This window comes from Medicago sativa, chromosome 5 (genome assembly GCF_051527215.1).
Source record: "Medicago sativa cultivar Bolivia chromosome 5, Bolivia_mono, whole genome shotgun sequence".
Lineage (NCBI taxonomy): Eukaryota > Viridiplantae > Streptophyta > Magnoliopsida > Fabales > Fabaceae > Medicago > Medicago sativa.
Window position 1 is genome coordinate 29,761,755 of NC_140753.1, and position 19,006 is coordinate 29,780,760.

Sequence of the window (19,006 nt, forward strand, 5' to 3'; positions counted from 1 at the left end):
GCTCGCCTAGGCGAGTGAATTGGTGTGGGAGGCGAGCTATTACTCGCCATGGCGAGTTGGGGGCGAGCAGGACCCCCTGTTCTGCCTTCTAGCGAGCAATTTGCTCGTCGTGGCGAGTTGTGACAGTCCTGCAACCTCAAAATTGATATTTTTGACTTAAAAACCTCAAACCAAGCATCTCCAAGTGCTATACGACCCTTAGGATCATTAGAAACCTGTAAAACAATCATGGAACAAGAATACACAAGTATAGCAAGCATGGTAAGAAAAGGGCAACTAATCTTATACTTTAAAACCTTAGAATGCATATTAATCTTACAAGAGAATCACATAATCCCAAAGGGTGGGAAACTATCTAAGGAACTCACCTAATCTAGTTTCTCATAGCAGCTCCAAGTCCTAAGCTCAAGCATGCCAAAACCCTAGCTCTTGGTCTCTTGTTTCCTTTGCCCAAACCACTCAAACTTGTTGTTCTTTCTTGCAACCTAAGCATCTTGATCCATAATGTAACACCCTTACTAGACGTATCTAGAAAGTCTAGCAAGTGCATTAATTTAGTACTGGATACATTCAAATTTACAACATTAATACTTGTAATGAATACATTATACAACTAAATTCGTTCGTACATAAAAATACAACTCAACTTGTCCAACACATAAAAGGTACATCCTTGAACGTCCATCTCATCTTTCGCCGGTACGAACGAACACTTGCAGAATCATCCATTCGGCAACTAGCTTGACGTCCAACCTGTTTATCTGAAACAAAATAGGACTGGGATAAGACATAATGTCTCAGTGAGTTCCACCTAATACTAGGCTATAGGCAACCACTGAGAAAAACCTACGATCACCACGTGTCTATTTTACAACCTGACGGTTGATTATACGTGTGTGGGGACTTGCATGCTTAGACGGTGGTGCATACTAAGACCGTCATAGTCTTATCTTACTTGTTATGGGTTTCTCATCTATACATGTCATGGCGGCCAAAGGGGAATCTAGGACCGCATTGCCAAGTATACGCTTTACGTATCAAGGCCTAAACATAAAAAAAACATAGCATAATCATGACATGATTCTAAACCGGACGTTTAGGGGAAACCTAAGGTCGTCACAGACATAGCTTTCTCTACTTGCTCTATACATATTTTACTCTTGCCTAATAGCATCTCATGCTCTTGTTCTTGTTCTTAAACATAATTATACATGGGCTCTTCATGAGCATAAACATAACCGTGCATAGAAACCTGCTCATAACATACATGTCGTACATAAGTTCATTTATTAGGTTAGCATTGAATAAAAATTATTATCTTGGTTCATTTTATGGAGAGCCCCGGGTGGAGTAACCCCGAGAACAATCCCATACATGACCGATGTACGTACATCGGACTCCCTCGGTGTCGTGCGGGTCCCTTGCGGCTTAAACCATTCCCCTTAGGTCGAGAACCTCCCGTATCCCCCTGACGTGGATAACAAGAGACACGAACACCGCCATGCGGTTATTACATAGTCTTGCGGTTTCGGTGACATGCGGGTCCCTTACGGCTTGAATCGTTCTCATAAAGAGAACCCCTTGTATCCCCCTGATGTGGATAGCAAGAGACATGCCACCTACTTATACTTGTCATTATTTAGGTTGTACCTAATCATGCTTAAAGCTTACCTCGGAACCTTGATCGATCCGATTTACGGTAAGTGTTCATACCTGTTCATTCATAAACATGGTGGAGGAATATCTATCCTATCCACAACTTAAAGCTTGCTACATCTATCTTGGTCATGTGCGAAGTTAACATATTTTGCTCCTAATCACCCTAGTGATTCTTGCTAACGTGCTAGTTCTCGACTACTATGTCGAGGCTCTAGTTTTTCCCTTGCTTAAGGAATATCTTGCTACCCGATTCTTATCGTATCATCTCTCGTGTGCCATGCTTGAATACACTTGTCAAACACTTGCTTCGTTTATAAGGGAGTTTTCTTTCAAAGATTAACATTTAGGAACTTGGATTGAGGGGTTTATCTTATTAAAAGACTGCACAAAAGATCCGGAACGAAAATCACCGAATCTGCCTAAAACGAGCAAGCAGCACCAGATGGCACTACTTACTCGCCTAGGCGAGTGAACTTACTGGGGAGGCGAGCTACTGCTCGCCATGGCGAGTAGGAGGCGAGCAGAACCCCCTGTTCGGCCTTCTAGCTCGCCTAGCGAGCTATTTACTCGCCGTGGCGAGTTAGGACAATCTAGCACCCCTAAAATGGCATTTTTGACCCAAAAACTTCAACCCAAGCATCTATAAATGTTATATGACCCTTAGAATCATTAGAAATCTTTAGAACATGAATTCAGCAAGTGTTCACAAGTCAAACAAGCATGGCATACAATTGGGGTAATATTTTCTATGTATAACTTTAATTAACTATATGTTATCTTGCAAGCATAAATCACATAATCCCAAGGGTGGGAACTAACTAAGGAACTCACCTATCATGATTCACAAGCTTCAAGCACCAGCTTCACTTTACATAGCCAACCCTAGCTTCTTGCCCCTTTTTGCTTTCTTGTTCAAACCAACTCACTCTTGATGTTTCCTTGCAATCCAAAACATCATCTTCCTTACTAGCTCATCCCTAATCCAAAGCAAAGCTTCTTTCCACATAACCCTAATTCTTCATAAATTTCTTTCAAGGAGGAAAAGTAGTGAAAACACTTCAACCCAAACTTCATATTGCTTCCTTGATCATGTTGAGACCATAACATAGCAAGACTCAAGCTTCCACTTCACCAAACCATAAACCCTAACTTGTTGGATCCATCCATGAGAAGAGAAATAAAGGAATCTAACAAAAATCCAAGCTTTTAGAAGTTTAAGAATCAAGATGAAGCAAGATGAATTCACTTGCCATGGAAGGAAGAAGATTTGGAAGATTTGGTGGTGAGAAAGAAAGATGGGGGCGTGAGGAAGAAGAGAGAAGAAGGAGAAAAGTTTTTGCCAAGCTTAGAGAGAGAAAGAGAATTGAGGAATGAGATATTTTGGGTCCAAACATAATTAAATATCCAATAGACGCGCAATTACCAAATTTCCCTCGCCATAAACGTGTTTTAAGCAACACTGATACTTTATCCGTATTTTGCTGACATAGCGTAATAAATATTATCCATACTTACTTTCCTTAAATTCAATCCTCTGACACGATCGACTGGTAATATTCTGATAATGACAGGCGGGATATTACACATAACCATGAAGAAACCATACTTGAATCATCTTTGACCTTACCAAGAATCAAACCCTAACTATTTCTTCCAAAATAAATTCAAGCTTCCATTCAAATCCATTGTTGTTTCTTGCTTGGTTCACCAACTCCATGAAGCATGCTCAACATGAGCTCCAAGACAACAATCTATAACCATAGCCTCTTATCAAAACCAAACCCTAGATTTTGAATCTTTTCTTGAGAGGATAAATAGAGAGAGATCAAACAAGAGCCAAGTTTCCTTAAACTCAAAAGATCATGAGAGAACCTAATCTAGAAGCTTGCCATGAAAGGAAGAAGCTTTGGAAAGGATTAGTAGAGAAAAGAGAGGAATAGGGCGTGTGAGATGAGAGGGAGGGAGAAGAAAATCTTTGCCAACAACTAGAGAGAGAAAGAATGAGTGAAATGAGATACTTTTGGGGCCAATCCAAATAAATATCTTCTTTGGTGCGCAATTGCCAAATTGCCCTTGCCTTAAGCGTGTTTGACACGGCACTGATACTTTGTCCGTATTAAACTGACATAGCGTAATAAATATTCTCTATACTTACTTTCCTTAAATTTAATCCTCTGGCACGATCGACTGGTAATATTCTCTTAACATGGATTTTTATAGAACTTTTCTATATATTATATCACATTTCAATTAGAGTTTATAATAATACATTTAAATATGCAAAAAATTAATGTAGATTAATAAACTTAAATTGTTGTAAAAGCTAACAAAATTATAATTTAATTCAAAGTATATAATATAATATAATAATAAATAATATTACTCGTGTTTATTTAAATACTCCGATCTAAATTGCTGTAAAAGTTAACAAAATTATAATTTAATTCAAAGTATAAAATATAATATAATAATAAATAATATTACTCGTGTTTATTTAAATACTCCGATCTAATAGGCTTGATAAAAAAATTTAATAGTCTGTAATATAACTTTTTAAACTAAATAGACTTTTAAAAAAACCTAAACCTTATCTATTTATGAAAAAAAAAGGCTTCTTTTTTTTTTGTCGTAGAAAAAAAAAGGCTTATTCTTATCCCTACCTAGTCAAATCAAATCCAATTAGGTGTTTGTTTCCTTCATTCCGTTCCGTGCGTTCCCTCTCTTCTTTCAAACTCTGCTTCATTCTCAACCTTTATTTTCTATAAATAGCTATTATTATTAACTAGCGGAAAGACGGGCACTATCGCGTCCGTCTGTCCGCTCTTTCTACTGCACTAACGCATGTGATTATTTTATTATATTTGTTTGAATAGTTTTGATTAAAATTTTAAAATATTAATGGAAATTATTGATATATTGATTTATAAACAAAATATTGTCAAGGCATATAACAAAATTATTTTTGAACTCAACATATTTTAGTTTGCGTGCATATAAAATTAAGATAAAATAATGATCATTTATTGTTTATTCTAATAGTAATTAGTAACATCATAACATAAATGTATAAATGACATGTTATGTAAAAGAAACATTCTTATGAAGATGTATAAATGATATGCTAAGCTCCCTAAGACTATTTGCGATGAGATGGAAAAAATTCAAAGGAGATTTTTGTGGGGGGATACAGACCATTCCCGCAAACCTCATCTTGTGGGATGGGACGTGTGTTGCCTTCCTAAATTTGATGGAGGCCTTGGCATCAAGAGACCTCATCATATGAATGAAGCTTTTCTTATGAAAATACTTTGGAATCTGATTACTAATCCGAATGACCTTTGGTGTAAGGTGCTCTATAGTAAGTATGGTAGGAACAATGATCTTAGGGTATCTATTAAATCTCAACCCTATGATTCTTCATTGTGGAAATCGTTAACAAGCATTTGGGACCAATTTCAGCAGCAGGTTGTGTGGCAGTTGGGGGATGGGAATAATATCAATTTCTGGTTGGATAAATGGGCTCCTAATGGAACTTCTCTTATCTCTATCACTAATCAATCTTATATAGACACGACACTCTCTGTGAGGGATGTGGTAACCCCCTCAGGAGAATGGGATTATAATTTCCTTATTTCTAATCTACCTTCTACCTCTGTCTTTCAGGTTCTTGCCATCCCTGCTCCAAAAGACACAGACGGAAGAGACAACATTGGTTGGGGAGGAACAAACACTAGGGACTTCACAGTTCAAAGTGCCTACATTGCTCAGAGTAGTACAGTTCAACCAATAGAGGGTGATTGGAAGGCCTTGTGGAGTTGGAAAGGCCCTCACAGAATCCAAACTTTTATGTGGATGGCAGCCCATGAGCGTTTGCTCACTAACTTTCGGAGAAGCAAATGGGGTGTAGGAGTGTCTCCTGTATGCCCTGGGTGTCAGAGGGACAATTAATGAAACTATTCTTCATGTTTTGCGGGATTGCCCCATTGCAACCCAGACATGGAATATGTTAGTACCTTCAAATCAAATCACTAACTTTTTTTCTTTTAATTGCAGGGACTGGATCTTCAAGAATATTAATCATAAGCTGTTTGGCGCTCAAAGTAAGAAGTGGACATCAATTTTTATGGTCACGTGTTGGTACATGTGGATGTGGAGGAACAAAGCTATTTTTGAAGATGATTTTCAGCGTCCGACAAATCCTACCTTCACTATTTTCAAGATGGTGGAAGATATAGACAACTACACCAACCATCCTTTGAACCTTCGCAATTACGACACCATTTTCATTGGTTGGACAAGGCCTGAAGAGGGGTGGATTAAACTTAACTGTGACGGATCCTACAAAGATACTTTGGGTCTAGCCGGTTGTGGTGGTCTCTTAAGGAATTCAGATGGTAGATGGCTTAAAGGGTACTGTCGCAAAATAGGCACTTGTGATGCTCTCACTGCTGAAATGTGGGGAATGTTCTTGGGAATGCAGCTTGCTTGGAGACTAGGATTTCATCGCCTTCAAGTAGAAAGTGATTCAAAAACTTTGGTTGACATGATCAAAGGGAACGTCAAAATTAATGGCAAAGCACCCACCTTGATGTGCCGTATTCAAGAGCTTTTAAAGTTAAACTGGCAGGTGCATTTCAACCATACTTGGCGGGAAGGAAATAGAAGTGCTGATTGGCTTGCTAATTTTAGCTTCTCTTTAAATTCTTTTGACATTCATGTCATGGAGACTCCTCCTAGTGAGGTTTCGAGTCTCCTTTTTGATGATATTTCTGGGGCTTGTATGCCTAGGAATATTCATGTAACTTTGTAGTTTTTTTTCGCTTGGGGCTTTTAGCCCTCTTTTTCCACCAAAAAAAAAACAAAAGAAACATTCTTATGATTACGATAAAAGAATATCTTTAAAAATTACATTTTTCGTAATGTCTCAATCTTCTTCTTCTATTTTCCCTTCTTTAATGAGAAATTTTGTTGAATTTTGAGAAACTCTTCTTGATAAAGCTACATATAATTGACCATGGCTGAAAACATGTCGCGGTGGATAGATTCCGACATTGGGAATGGTCTGCCCTTGTGACTTATTTATGGTAGAAGCAAAACTTAGTCTAACGGGAAACTGTTTTCTACTAAGCACAAAGGGAAGTCCTCAACTCACATTTATTTTTAATTTAATTTTGTGCAAGAATGTTATTTTCCAGCATTGCTTCCTGTTAGGATTTCCACATCCAACATATTCTTAATTAAACCTCGACATAACAATTGTGTCCAATTACACAGGTCATATCTAGGGTCTATGTTTCAAAACAACATCAAAGGTGCACCTTTTTTTACCTTTAAAATATGTGGTGGGATACTTCCTTGAGCAATTGAGTTTAGGAATTCATGTTGATATAAGTTATGAGTATCCCCTTCAACCTCGTCAAATGACAACAAATTATATTCTTCTCCTGGAAACTAATTGATAATTAATATTTAATATAGTGCTAATCGTATTTTAGAGGATTTAAAATCCAATCTTTAACATTATTTTTTGCTCACGTTTGATACTAATATTTTTTTAGAGGATTTAGGTCGCGTTTGGATACACAACTTATATAGATGCTTATAACATTAGGGCTTATAACATTAGAGCTTACATCATAAGCTCTTATACTTGATAAGCAATTTATGTTTGGATATGTACACTAAAAAGTACTTACATAAATTGAAGTGTTTGGATGTGACATTACATAAGTAATTATCGAAATTTTAAATATTTTTAATTTAACAAAAAAATCAAAGAATCGAGCCACAATTATCAAGATTTTTTTTTATAAAATTAATCAAGATGTAAAAAACATTATTATAATATATTAATTATAATTATATAATCAATATTCGTCCTTAAAAAATATCAATATTCATATAAGACAAAATTAACATTAGAGGTGTAAATAAACTTACCATATATATAGATATTAGTGTACAGTTTGTTACCAAAAAAAAAAGACAAGTTAAGTTTGTTTTTTTATTCAGTTTCATTTTGTTATGTAACAAAAAATAATAAAAATCTTCCTTAAAAAAATAATAATAATAAAAATCTTAGTTACTTGTGTTACTTAAAATAAGTATATAGCAATTTTGTTACTCATGCACCGCCAAAGATAACTAAAATTATAATTAAAATATATGTTTCGAAAAAGTGGATCCAGAGAGAATCGAAGGAGGTTACATAAATTCATAAGCTCCTTGTTAAGCCGGAGGGTAAGCTGAAAATTTAAGCTTATTAAAATATGACATAAGCAGCTTATGAAACTATGATAAGCTATTTTTATTTATTTACCCAAACACCTTTAAAAAGGCTTATGGGAGTAGATAAGCCCACATAAGCTCAAAATAATTCAATCCAAACGGGGCCTTAAAGTTCAATATTTAACATTATATTTTGCTCACGTTTGTTAATAATATTTTTTTCAGAAGATTTAAAGTTCAATCTTTAACATTTTTTTTTGCTCACGTTTGTTACTAATCTTTTTTTAGAGTATTTAAAGTTCAATCTTTAACATTATTATTTTTTGCTCACGTTTGTTACTAATCTTTTTTTAGAGTATTTAAAGTCGAATCTTTAACATTATTATTTTTTGCTCACGTTTGTTACTAATCTTTTTTTAGAGGATTTAAAGTCCAATCTTTAACAATATTTTTTGCTTACATTTGTTACTAATATTTTTTTTTAGATGATTTAAAGTTCAATCTTTAACGTTATTTTTTGCTCACGTTCGTTACTAATATTTTTTTAGAGGATTTAAAGTCCAATCTTTACCATTATTTTTTGCTCATATTTGTTACAATTGATCAAAAGCTAAGGAAGAGTAACTTATATTAATATAATAATAAAATAATATGGAAATACTGTTTTTTGTGGAAGTAATAAAATAATATGGAAATACTGTTTTTTGTGGAAGGGATATGAAAATACTTGGCAATCTTTGTCGGTTGTATTGAGGGGAACATCATAGATGTACAACATAAAATCGGCTAATAAAAAAGTAACATGAGTTTTTGTTTTGTGCTAGTTTTTTGTGAGTTTGATATGTGGTTAACGGATGTAAAAGAGGGTTAACAGGGATGATTAATGACATGGATTAGTAATCCACGTGTTACTTTATAATTAGTTTACAGTAAGAATCACTCATAAGGAATTATGTGTCAGTTTTCACTTTTCTCCTTAAATTAAATTTATTATTATCTATTTGTTACATGTGTTATTTGTATTTAAAATTAAAATTAAAAATTAAGGGTATTTTTGGAAAGAAAAGTTCAACCCAAAAGTGTGCTGAAATAGGTAATTTTCTTTATTATTTTTTTTTTTTTTTTGAAAGAAGGTAATTTTCTTTATATATACTATAGAATACTATAGATTTAAGAAGATAAAAAAAACCAAACTAAACACTCCGAATCTTCTCTCTCCCTGAAATATCTCTCTCTCTCTCTCTCTCTAGAATCTCCTGCGAAACTAGGGTTTTTGTTACTGTGCACACGAGTTCATACTTCATTCACCCTACCCTCTGATTCGAGCATCCGTTACTTTCTATCAATGGCTCCAACAACAATTGAGAAGAAGAACACAGACGAGGTTACTAATGGTAACCAAATTGTTGATGACATTGCTATCTCTATTCTTTCCAAACTTCCTATTAAGTCTGTCAAGCGTTTCTCTTGCGTTCGCAAGTCATGGTCTCTTTTGCTTGAAAACCCTAGTTTCATCAATATGTTCGTTTCCGATGCCTGCATCATTCTAAACCAGTCTCCATATTCTAATGGTTTCAATTTTTACTTTCTTTCGGATTACAAGTTTCAGAAGAAACTAAAAAAATTCAGTTGTCAACCTCCATTAATCAATCCACTGCTTGATTTTGATTTTATTCAGATTTTAGGCTCTGATTGTGCTGTTAAAGACACTGTTTGTATCTATGGTGTTAAGAATCACGTTAGAAAGGCTATATTATGGAATCCTGCTACCAACAAATTTAAGGTCATTCCTCCTAGTCTTGTTGAGCTTCTACCACCTGAGGTTATTTCTGACTGCCAGATTTATGGATTTGGTTATGATCATGCAAGGGATGACTATAAACTCATTCAACATGTGGCAGTTGCAGAGAGTGGGGAGTCTTTTTGGGAGATATATAGTCTAAAGAGTGATTCCTGGAGGAAACTAGATTTTTATATGCCAGCTCGTAGTGAAATATATGCTCGTAGGGATGTATACTCAAATGGGGTCTGTCATTGGTTGGAGATAGCACATGACAGTGATAACTTCGTTATAGTTGTCGTGTCATTTCACTTGAGCAATGAGATGTGCATTGTTACACCTTTTCCCTCGTTAGAAGACATGAATTTTACTTTTAATAATGTTTACCTTGATGTGTTAAATGGGTCAGTTGCTTTGATGATTAATCATGGAAGGTCTTTACACATATCAGTTTTGGGTGAACTCGGTGTCAAAGAATCATGGGTCAGACTTGTCGATACTGGACCTTTGACTTGAATTATGTATCCTATCATATTATGGAAGAAGGGAAATATACTCGTTAAAATAAGTAGATGATCAACTAGCTTGTTTTGATTTAACTAGCGGAGTAATTGAGGAGATTGGTGTTAAAGGAGAAGTACCTTCTTCAGTTTGGAGTTATAGACAATAAATTGTTTTGTAGCCTTTGGAATTTTCACCCTCAAGATTTCCGAATCTAGTTCTTAGCATTTGATATTTCATTGTCAAGTTAAACAATATGAAGTTTCTTATTGTGAACCGGCTTGTCAGTTGCCCATATTATATGTATTACCATTAAGTACAAGTATTTAGTCTTGATTTACCAATTTCATTTCAATGCTTTCCTATCTTTCAATGGTAGAACTAACTTATGTTTTTTTTTTTTTTTTTGAAGAAGCTAAATTAGCCCACCCAAATTGGCATGAGAATCGAACCTGAGACCTTGAGGAGGAGCACACTCCCAGGTCCCAAGCCAATACCACTAGGCCAACCTAAGCGGGTGATTGAGGATATTGGTGTTAATTTGAAGTAGTCTATGTCAGTTTGGTCTACCCTACACTAAGTACCCTCACATGAACCATTTGAAGTATAAATATGGTCAGTCTAGATTGAGAAATTTTAAGATGGTCCAAAGCATAGAAGCTAAGGCACGTAGTCTAAATACAGATCAAAACTTCAGGTTAAAATCCACTTGCCTCCCTAAGTAGTAAGTACTTTGGTTAAATGAACTATATGAAACAGAAACTTCTGTTATATTTATCAATTTAACTGATGGAAATATAGAAATCACAGTCTATAAATTATTCAAAAATTTCACCTTTGCCTTTATGTGCTTTGAAAGTGATTTATTAACTAAAATTCAGACAGAACCTTGAAATTTATTATGTTCACTAATGATGTAACTGCGAGGTTTTAAGGATAGGATTAAACTTATGTCATAGAGTAGACCAATAATTTGAATTATTTGTGGATGTTTTGTAGTTACTACTGTTCTCATTCTGTTATGATGAAGTTGAATTTTGTCATCTTATTGCACATCCTTTATACATGACTATAGATGCATTTTTTTTTTTTTTTTGGCTTGTTTTACCTGATTGATCCGAAGTAGGTGCTACAATATACATGTGCTCAAAGTGTATGTTGTGCAGCTGCAATTTGTTTAGATGTGATGAGATATTTAGTCCACAACTCAAGAAGAGAATATAACACTTTCTCTATGGCTATATTTAGTCCACAACTCAAAGGTTTGGATACAGCTTTCAAGTTCTACATAATTTTGATCAACTAGCAGTCAACATTCCTTGGTTTTCTCCTTATGCTGATTTGATCTTTTTTTTCCATATGTTGTTTTTTTCTATATGCTCTTTCCATAATTTTGATCAACTAGCAGCCAACATTCCTTGCTGATGTAGTGAAAAATCCTTGAACAAGATGGATGAGGTAATGACAGAAAGATAATGTGAGCCGTTAAAACGTATGATCCTTTTTTAGTGTTAAAGTTACCACTGTATTTGGTCTTGATGCATGAAATTTTGTCTTTATTAGTTGTTGGTTGGGTATTGAGTGTACCTAATACAAATACAGATTGGGACAAAACAAGCATTTTTTCCGGTTGTGTTAGAATCGGTTTGTCATTCTTTTCATGAATCATAATCAACACATGTTCTATAGATTTAGGCTGATCATGGAATGAATTATTTCTGCTCCTTTTAGGTCTGATACATAGATTATCTTGTATTTGTTCTAATTATTTGGATATTTAGTTGTTATCCATCATTGTTTGGAAATTAGTTGTTATCCATCCTTGTTTGGAAATAGGTACTTAAACATACGGTCCATGTTTAGAAGTGATGAGATATTCAGTTTACATTTTAAGAGTAGAATGAACATGTTATACAATTCTTTGAGTGAATAGGCAGAAAATTCTCCGAAATTGTAACTTTCGCCAAAAACCACATGACTTTTAAGAAAATTCAAAAATCCTCATGAAATTGTCAAACGTTAGTTAACTACTCCTCTGTTTGTTTTAGCTGTTAAACCTTGTGAAGTGGCAGTTAATTGTACATGTGGCACCTCCACGTGGGTTGAACCTTATGCCTCGTCATAGGGGTAAATGACTTTTATTATTATTTTTTTTGTTTTCTTCATCTTCTTCCTTCCACTTCTTCATCATCTTCAACATCACCTTCATCAATATTCATAAAAAAATCAAGTTTTTTTTTTAAGAGACAACAGCCAGCAACAACTTCATCATCATCATCTCATTACTACACCTCCACCATCATCAACAACAACAACACCACCTAAGCTAATCAACAAAAATTCATCAACCCATAAACAAGAAAGTAACTACATTCACTGGTGATTTGGGTTTGGTTCCTCGCCCAGAACATAATCCCCATCACTCAACGTTTCATCAACTTCCTCATAACACGAACTCTCACTAGAACTCTCAGAATCAAGGATAATCACTTTCCCCTTCATCGCAATGCAGTAAGAAAATAAAAAAAAATGACATGGAGAAATTAAAGGGAGAAGATAGTAACTGAATAGGAAGAAGGAGGAATGTAATGAAAAGCACAAGACTTCAACCGCAAATGTAGAGTCACGAAGAAACTGCGAATCCAGTGATATCAGTCGAGCAAACCAAAAAGGATGAGGCACTAAATCCAGAATTTGTTGATAAAATCTAGAAAGACAGAAGAAGTTAGTGAGAGAGAAATTTGTTGATTAAGTGTGCAAACTGAGCAAAGAAGGTAGAAAAAGTGGAAAAAGATAGTTTCCCACCTTTTATAAACTTCAAAAAATTCAAACCAACGTTTTAGATCAATCAAAAACAGAGACTCGCGATCCAACAACTGGGAATAACCTCGAGACCTGAGAAATACTCGAGTGCTGGAACATGTGGGCTACGTAAGTTAAAGTGCATGCCTCAAACACTGCTGACGCGTATAAAGTGAAACTGAACAGATGTCCCCTCAGTATACATCATTTATCGCCAACTAACCCACTCACTAAGAATCTTCCGCCAAAAGGCTCGTGCACGAAGCACTTCTACATGGCAATCAGCAACGAAGTTCTAAGCTGGCGCCAAGAAACAAAGTCCCACGAAGGCGGGATCCTTCCACGAATCGATTAATTTTCATGCTTCGGATAATAAGTCCATTACGTCATAAAGAGAGTAAGGACTTGGGGCAACTGTTCCGGACAAGCTAGAAGCCCACAAAAGCAATGTCTATAAGGCCCACACCCAAGGAAACCATAATGAACATAACGAGGGAACACACTAAGCCTTATGTGGATCACGTTTGGACATGCATCCTGATTCCATCTCGATTGTCCAAATCATCATCAATGGCTTCCTTGATTCACGCCGCATCTCACAAAGGCAGTTACTCATTTTCGCGCCTATATAAGGGTGATTACCTGTCACCTTCAAAGTACACTTCACTTTTACCACATTAAGCACTTAACTACCTCTTTCAGATTCTGAGTTGAGCTTTGGAGTGCTAACGTGCCTGAAGACACCTTTCTCCTCCATATGGAAGACTCAGCCTCCTCTGCACCGAAGCACCGTGGACAACTGTTCAGATTCATCGCTCGTCACCAGACCGATCACTAAGTATTTTATCATTAACTAAGAAAAAAAACATGCAACTTCATCAACCCTAAAAAAGTAACATTTCACAATTTTTTTTATAAAAAAAAATCTAGTATTTAAAACAAAAAGACCAATGCACAAGGATCATGAACACTTGAGGTTGAACTTGATTAGCTTGAAGTTGAAGAAATTCGCGTTTGGAGGGAGAATTTTGCTTCAATTATCTTTTGAAAGAATTACAGAACTATTGCCGCTGTTTTGGAATAAACCAAAACTCAATGGCAGTTAACCGCCGATAGAAGTGAGCGGCAGTTAATTGTTGTTGTGGGTGTTAGCGTATTTTTATGGTGTGAATGAGTAAAATCTAAAGTTAGAAGAGCAATTATCTGTTTTGTATGGATTTTGTCTTGGCTTTTCGGTTACCAGGGGGATTGGGATCATTTGTTTTAAGTTTTAGCTGGTAGTGTTTTCTTGTTGCATTTGCTCAGGGATTGGGATCATTTAATTATATCATTTGTTTTATTTTTTATTTTATAAATTATGCCTTATAAATATTACATTTTTGGTACAATATATTAAAATCATACTATTTTGAAGTTCTCAACATATACAAACTTGTATCTGAAGTTCAACCTGGATCCAACTCTAGTTGACCCTTTAAACCATGAACTCTTCCTTACATCGATTCAATGTTCATCCAGTTTTGATTACTTGATGATGAATATAGCCGGGTACACATTTCTTTTTAGAATAATCACGTCTTTCGAATTTATTATTATTCTTTGGATTATTAAGAGAAAGATATACTTGATGTATTTGCCAGTGACAATGATGCTCTTTACTTTTAGCACACTCATAATCTACATTGAAGTCCTCAAAGTATTTTTGCTCGACGCCGCTGCCACGACAACCTCCATTATACATTCTGACTTTGGAAACCCATCTCTCATATATTGGACAGAATTCTATTTGCACACTTGAATATGCATCGAGATTAAAGGTACGAGCTTTAATCCACGCATTAGTAAAATCTCTAAAAAAATAACTTTCTTGAAAATCTGGACTAAAATCAAGTTGAATGGCATAAGGTAAACGGTTTTCATAGGTATTTTTATATAAAGTAGTACTCCCATACGGCACACACTCCCAATCCCAAGAAAACGTGACTTGAGAAAATAATATTAATATTAAAACAATTTGCAATATTGCATTGTTTGTGGAAATATTAGCAACAAATTTGTTAATAGTTCTTTCTCTCATTAGTACTATTATTATATTATGGGGATTCTAATCTCACCAATATGCATTATGTACACCAATATGATATTAAATACTACTAAATTTAAAATCAAACTCTTAAGATGAACATTTACACGCCATATGTTAAAGAAAAACTACATTAGTTATCTTTTTATAACCGATTATGTATGTGACATGAGGTTTTTGTGGATCTGTGTGGAACAGTTACAAGAATTAAATATCATTCAATTTGGTTTGCATGAAATTCAATGGTTTTGTTCGTGTTGTAGGGTTTTTTGTTTGAGAGTTATATCTTTTTGCTGTTTTTTACAAGCAGCGTGATAAGTTACCACTATTCAACTAAGATGAGGTAACCAGATAACTTTGGGGTTCTCTGTTACGGTTTCACTTAAATAAAGACAATATAAAATAGAGCAATGCTATATATCAAGAAAGATTTTATCAAGAAAGATTCAAGAATGACATGGCAGAATAATCACCCTTAGATTTTATCAAGAAATTGTCCTGAAATTAATGTTAGCCAATAAAATCTCAGCTTGACCGGAAATCATGGGGTGGTGCGGAAATCATGGGGTGGTGGGACTGAAATCTAATGGTGATTATTCTGCCATGTCATTCTTGAATTTTTCTTGATAAAATCATTCTTGATATCTAGCATTTTCCTATAAAATAACAATTGAGTGGATATGAAAATTCAGAATTATATCCACTCAAAGATTCACGGTCAGTTCCGAATTTGTCATTCCTTGTTGATTTATATTAGATGTCGTTTAACAACGTATCATAATTAATTTTTTTATAAATAAAATTTATTAAGCTTTTATAACAAGAGATTCAATGAGATATAAAATTCGAATTCAAAATTAACTTTTTCCCTCCCAAATTTACGAATTATGCATTTGTTCATTCTTCTATAAATTCAGATAGCTTTTTGACATATCTCATTTGTCAACCCACTCTCCTTTGTTGTTCTTCTCTCCATAATGACTAATTGTAATATGGATACATTGTTTTCGTATCATTCCACCACCATATCAACATGGTGAGGTTAATTGCTCCCTTCTTTGGACAACGTGGTATTCAATTTAGGTTGGTCTTGAAATTGTTGTTGTGAGCGAAGCTTTGTGTGAGGTTATCCGCTTGTTTCATTAAATCATAAGTAGCACAAATAAATGTTTGATTTCTTTAGGTTTAATTCAAGCAAAGGCGAAGGGGAGATTCGAAGAATTCCCTAGTCACTGTTAATCATCTGAATCACAGAGACCTAAACTTGCACTCAACATGGTAGTTCAACCCTGCAACCCTATTCAAATTTAATTAACTTTTACCGTTTAAAATAAGTTTTATTAATTACTAACTTGAACGACAATCCATGTGGAGAACGATAAACTTACTACTTTATTACTTGTTACAATTTGGCGCACTTACCAAATTTGTCCATCATATGGCATCTGGAACTCTCCTCAACCCACCACAAAATTTCCTGGTGAGAATGAGAATGATTCAGATATGATGTTAAAGCCCTCCTCATGAATTGATATTTCTCATCACTCTCAAAATCAGTAATTATAACGGGATTTTCCACTTTAATTGACCCGAATGAAAAACTCACTCCCCTATTTTTTTGAAATTTGGGTTTGGTTCCTCGCCTAGAACATAATTTCTATCACTCAATGTTTCATCAACTTCCTCATAACATGAACTCTCACTGGAACTCTCAGAATCAAGGATAGTCACTTTCCCCTCCATCGAAATGTTGTAAGAAAAAAAAAATGACGAGAAGAAATTAAAGGGAGAAGATAGCACCTGAATAGAAAGATGAAGGAATGTAGTGAAAAACACAAGACTTCAACTGAATATCTAGAGTCACGAAGAAACTGTGAATCCCGTGATTTCATCTGAGAAAACCAAAAAGAATAAGGCACTAAATCCATAATTTGTCGATAAAATCTGGAAAGAAAGAAGTTAGTGGGAGAGAAATTTGTTGATTAAGTCTGCAAACTTAGCAAAGAAGATAGAAAGAGTGGAAATGGAGAGTTTCCCACCTTTTAAAAACTTCAGAAAATTCGAACCAATGTTCCAAATCAATCAAAAATTAAGACTCACGATCCAACAACTGGGAATTAACTCGAGACCTAAGAAATACTCGAATGCTAGAACGCGTGGGCTGCAAAGTTACAGTGTGTGCCTCAAACGTAGCTGACGCGTGTAAAGTGAAACTGAATAGATGTCCCCTCAGTTTACATCATTTATTGCCAATTAACCCACTCACTAAGAATCTTCCGCCAAAAGGCTCGTGTGCGAAGCATTTCTACACGGCAATCAACAACAAAGTTCCAAGCTGACCACTACTAAAAAAAAATGATGTTTTTGTTGAGGACAAAATCCTTATTTGATGTTTTAAAGATTACAAACATTTAATACTTGTTTTTTAACTTGTTATCTACTAATGAATTTTGTGAGAATGAGAATGTTCTTAACATAAGAAGAAGGTTCTTTACTCACAAGACAAGTTAAAAACGTCCTTATCAAAGCAAATAAGCAAAAGGACATAATTGGACTTTTTGGTACAAAATCAAGAAGCAAAATATTCTCTATGTCCCACCAAAAGAATATACTTTGGACATATGACGTAAATGGAAAGAATATCATATGATTACAAAAAGGCCTTTCAATTTAAAAAGGAATTGGAAAAGCACGTGCCTTAAAGAAAGAAGAAAAAATTGTTTTACAAAGAAAGAATGTTCTTGAGAACATTCTGGTGAAACTACAAATGGATAAGGATGATGTCATTCAATCACAGCCAATTACAACTCAAGCACAGCTGTATTACAACCTCAAGTGGACTGTCTCAAAAGGCTAGAAAGAAGAGAATGTTCTTCAGAACATTCTTCACTTGGAATAACACATTTTTTGTAACACTTGTGCATCAAGCAACAAAGCAAGAGCACATGAGATGTTTTTTACGTACAAGCTTACAGCTGTATGTTCATGTACATTTCAAGTGAGCTTCAAAGACACAAACCTCTATAAATACAAGCTTACCTCAATGGTAATTCTTCAAGAGCTTACACACAAAGAATTCAATTCTCTCATTCACGTGAATATTCAAAGAAGTATTCATAAAGGTCTTCAACAACAACAAAGCAAGCTCCAAATATCTTTCTTCTCTTGTAGCTAAGATATCTCTGAAAGTTTGTATTGATAATATCTCCAAGTTGGGATATTATTTAAAATATCTCTTTGAGATATTATTTTGAAATGTCCAAGAGAGATACCATTTGAAATCTCTATGTGAGATACTTTTAAAATCTCCAAGTGAGATACCATATTCAACCAACACTCACCACCAAACAAAGTGTAACTAGATCTCAAGTCTATTGGGCTTAATAGTTTGAGATAGAACTTTTCTTTTGTGATCAAGAATCGTAGAAGCCTGCTGAGGTTGATAATACAGAGTGTAATCCGACTGATTTGGTCCTTAAAATAAAATTAAATAATTAACCTTCCACTTAATAATTATCCAGAGTTTTCTGGTCCTTTACTGCTTTATTTATTTCAGTCTTTTATTCCATAACTTTCTGGTCCTTTAATTTATTTTATTATCCAGAGTTCTCTGGTCCTAATATTATAATATTTTATTATTACTCACTTAACACTAACCAAGAATTTTCTTGAGCATATATACTTATTTAAGTTTCAGGAATAATTTTTAAAATGGTCATAATTCAAACCTCCCTTTCTTGTGACGTTTATTGCTACTTCAGTTTTGGGATGGAAATTTCAGATGGAATAAAATTTGTCGAAAAGTTTTGGACGGATTTTCGATTTCGTCCCAAATTCGTCTCTAATTTGTGCACATTTGAAATATTGACGCCAAGAAACAAAGTCCTACGAAGGTGGCATCCTTCCACAGATCGATTTTTCACGCTCCGGATAATAAGTCCATTACGTCATAA

The 19,006-nt window shown here is 34.7% G+C and overlaps 1 protein-coding gene across 1 annotated transcript; it reads left to right on the top strand.

Annotated features, from left to right (window-relative positions):
* The first annotated feature begins 9,232 nt into the window (after positions 1-9,232).
* Positions 9,233-10,183, top strand: LOC146921636 (F-box/kelch-repeat protein At3g06240-like). The gene has a single exon (XM_085711353.1). The coding sequence runs from the start codon at positions 9,233-9,235 to the stop codon at positions 10,181-10,183; it is 951 nt and encodes a 316-aa protein (XP_085567479.1).
* Positions 10,184-19,006: the final 8,823 nt, after the last annotated feature.

Excerpts from the sequence above, each read along its gene's own strand:
- LOC146921636 (XM_085711353.1), top strand. The coding sequence starts at position 9,233 with ATGGCTCCAACAACAATTGAGAAGAAGAACACAGACGAGGTTACTAAT.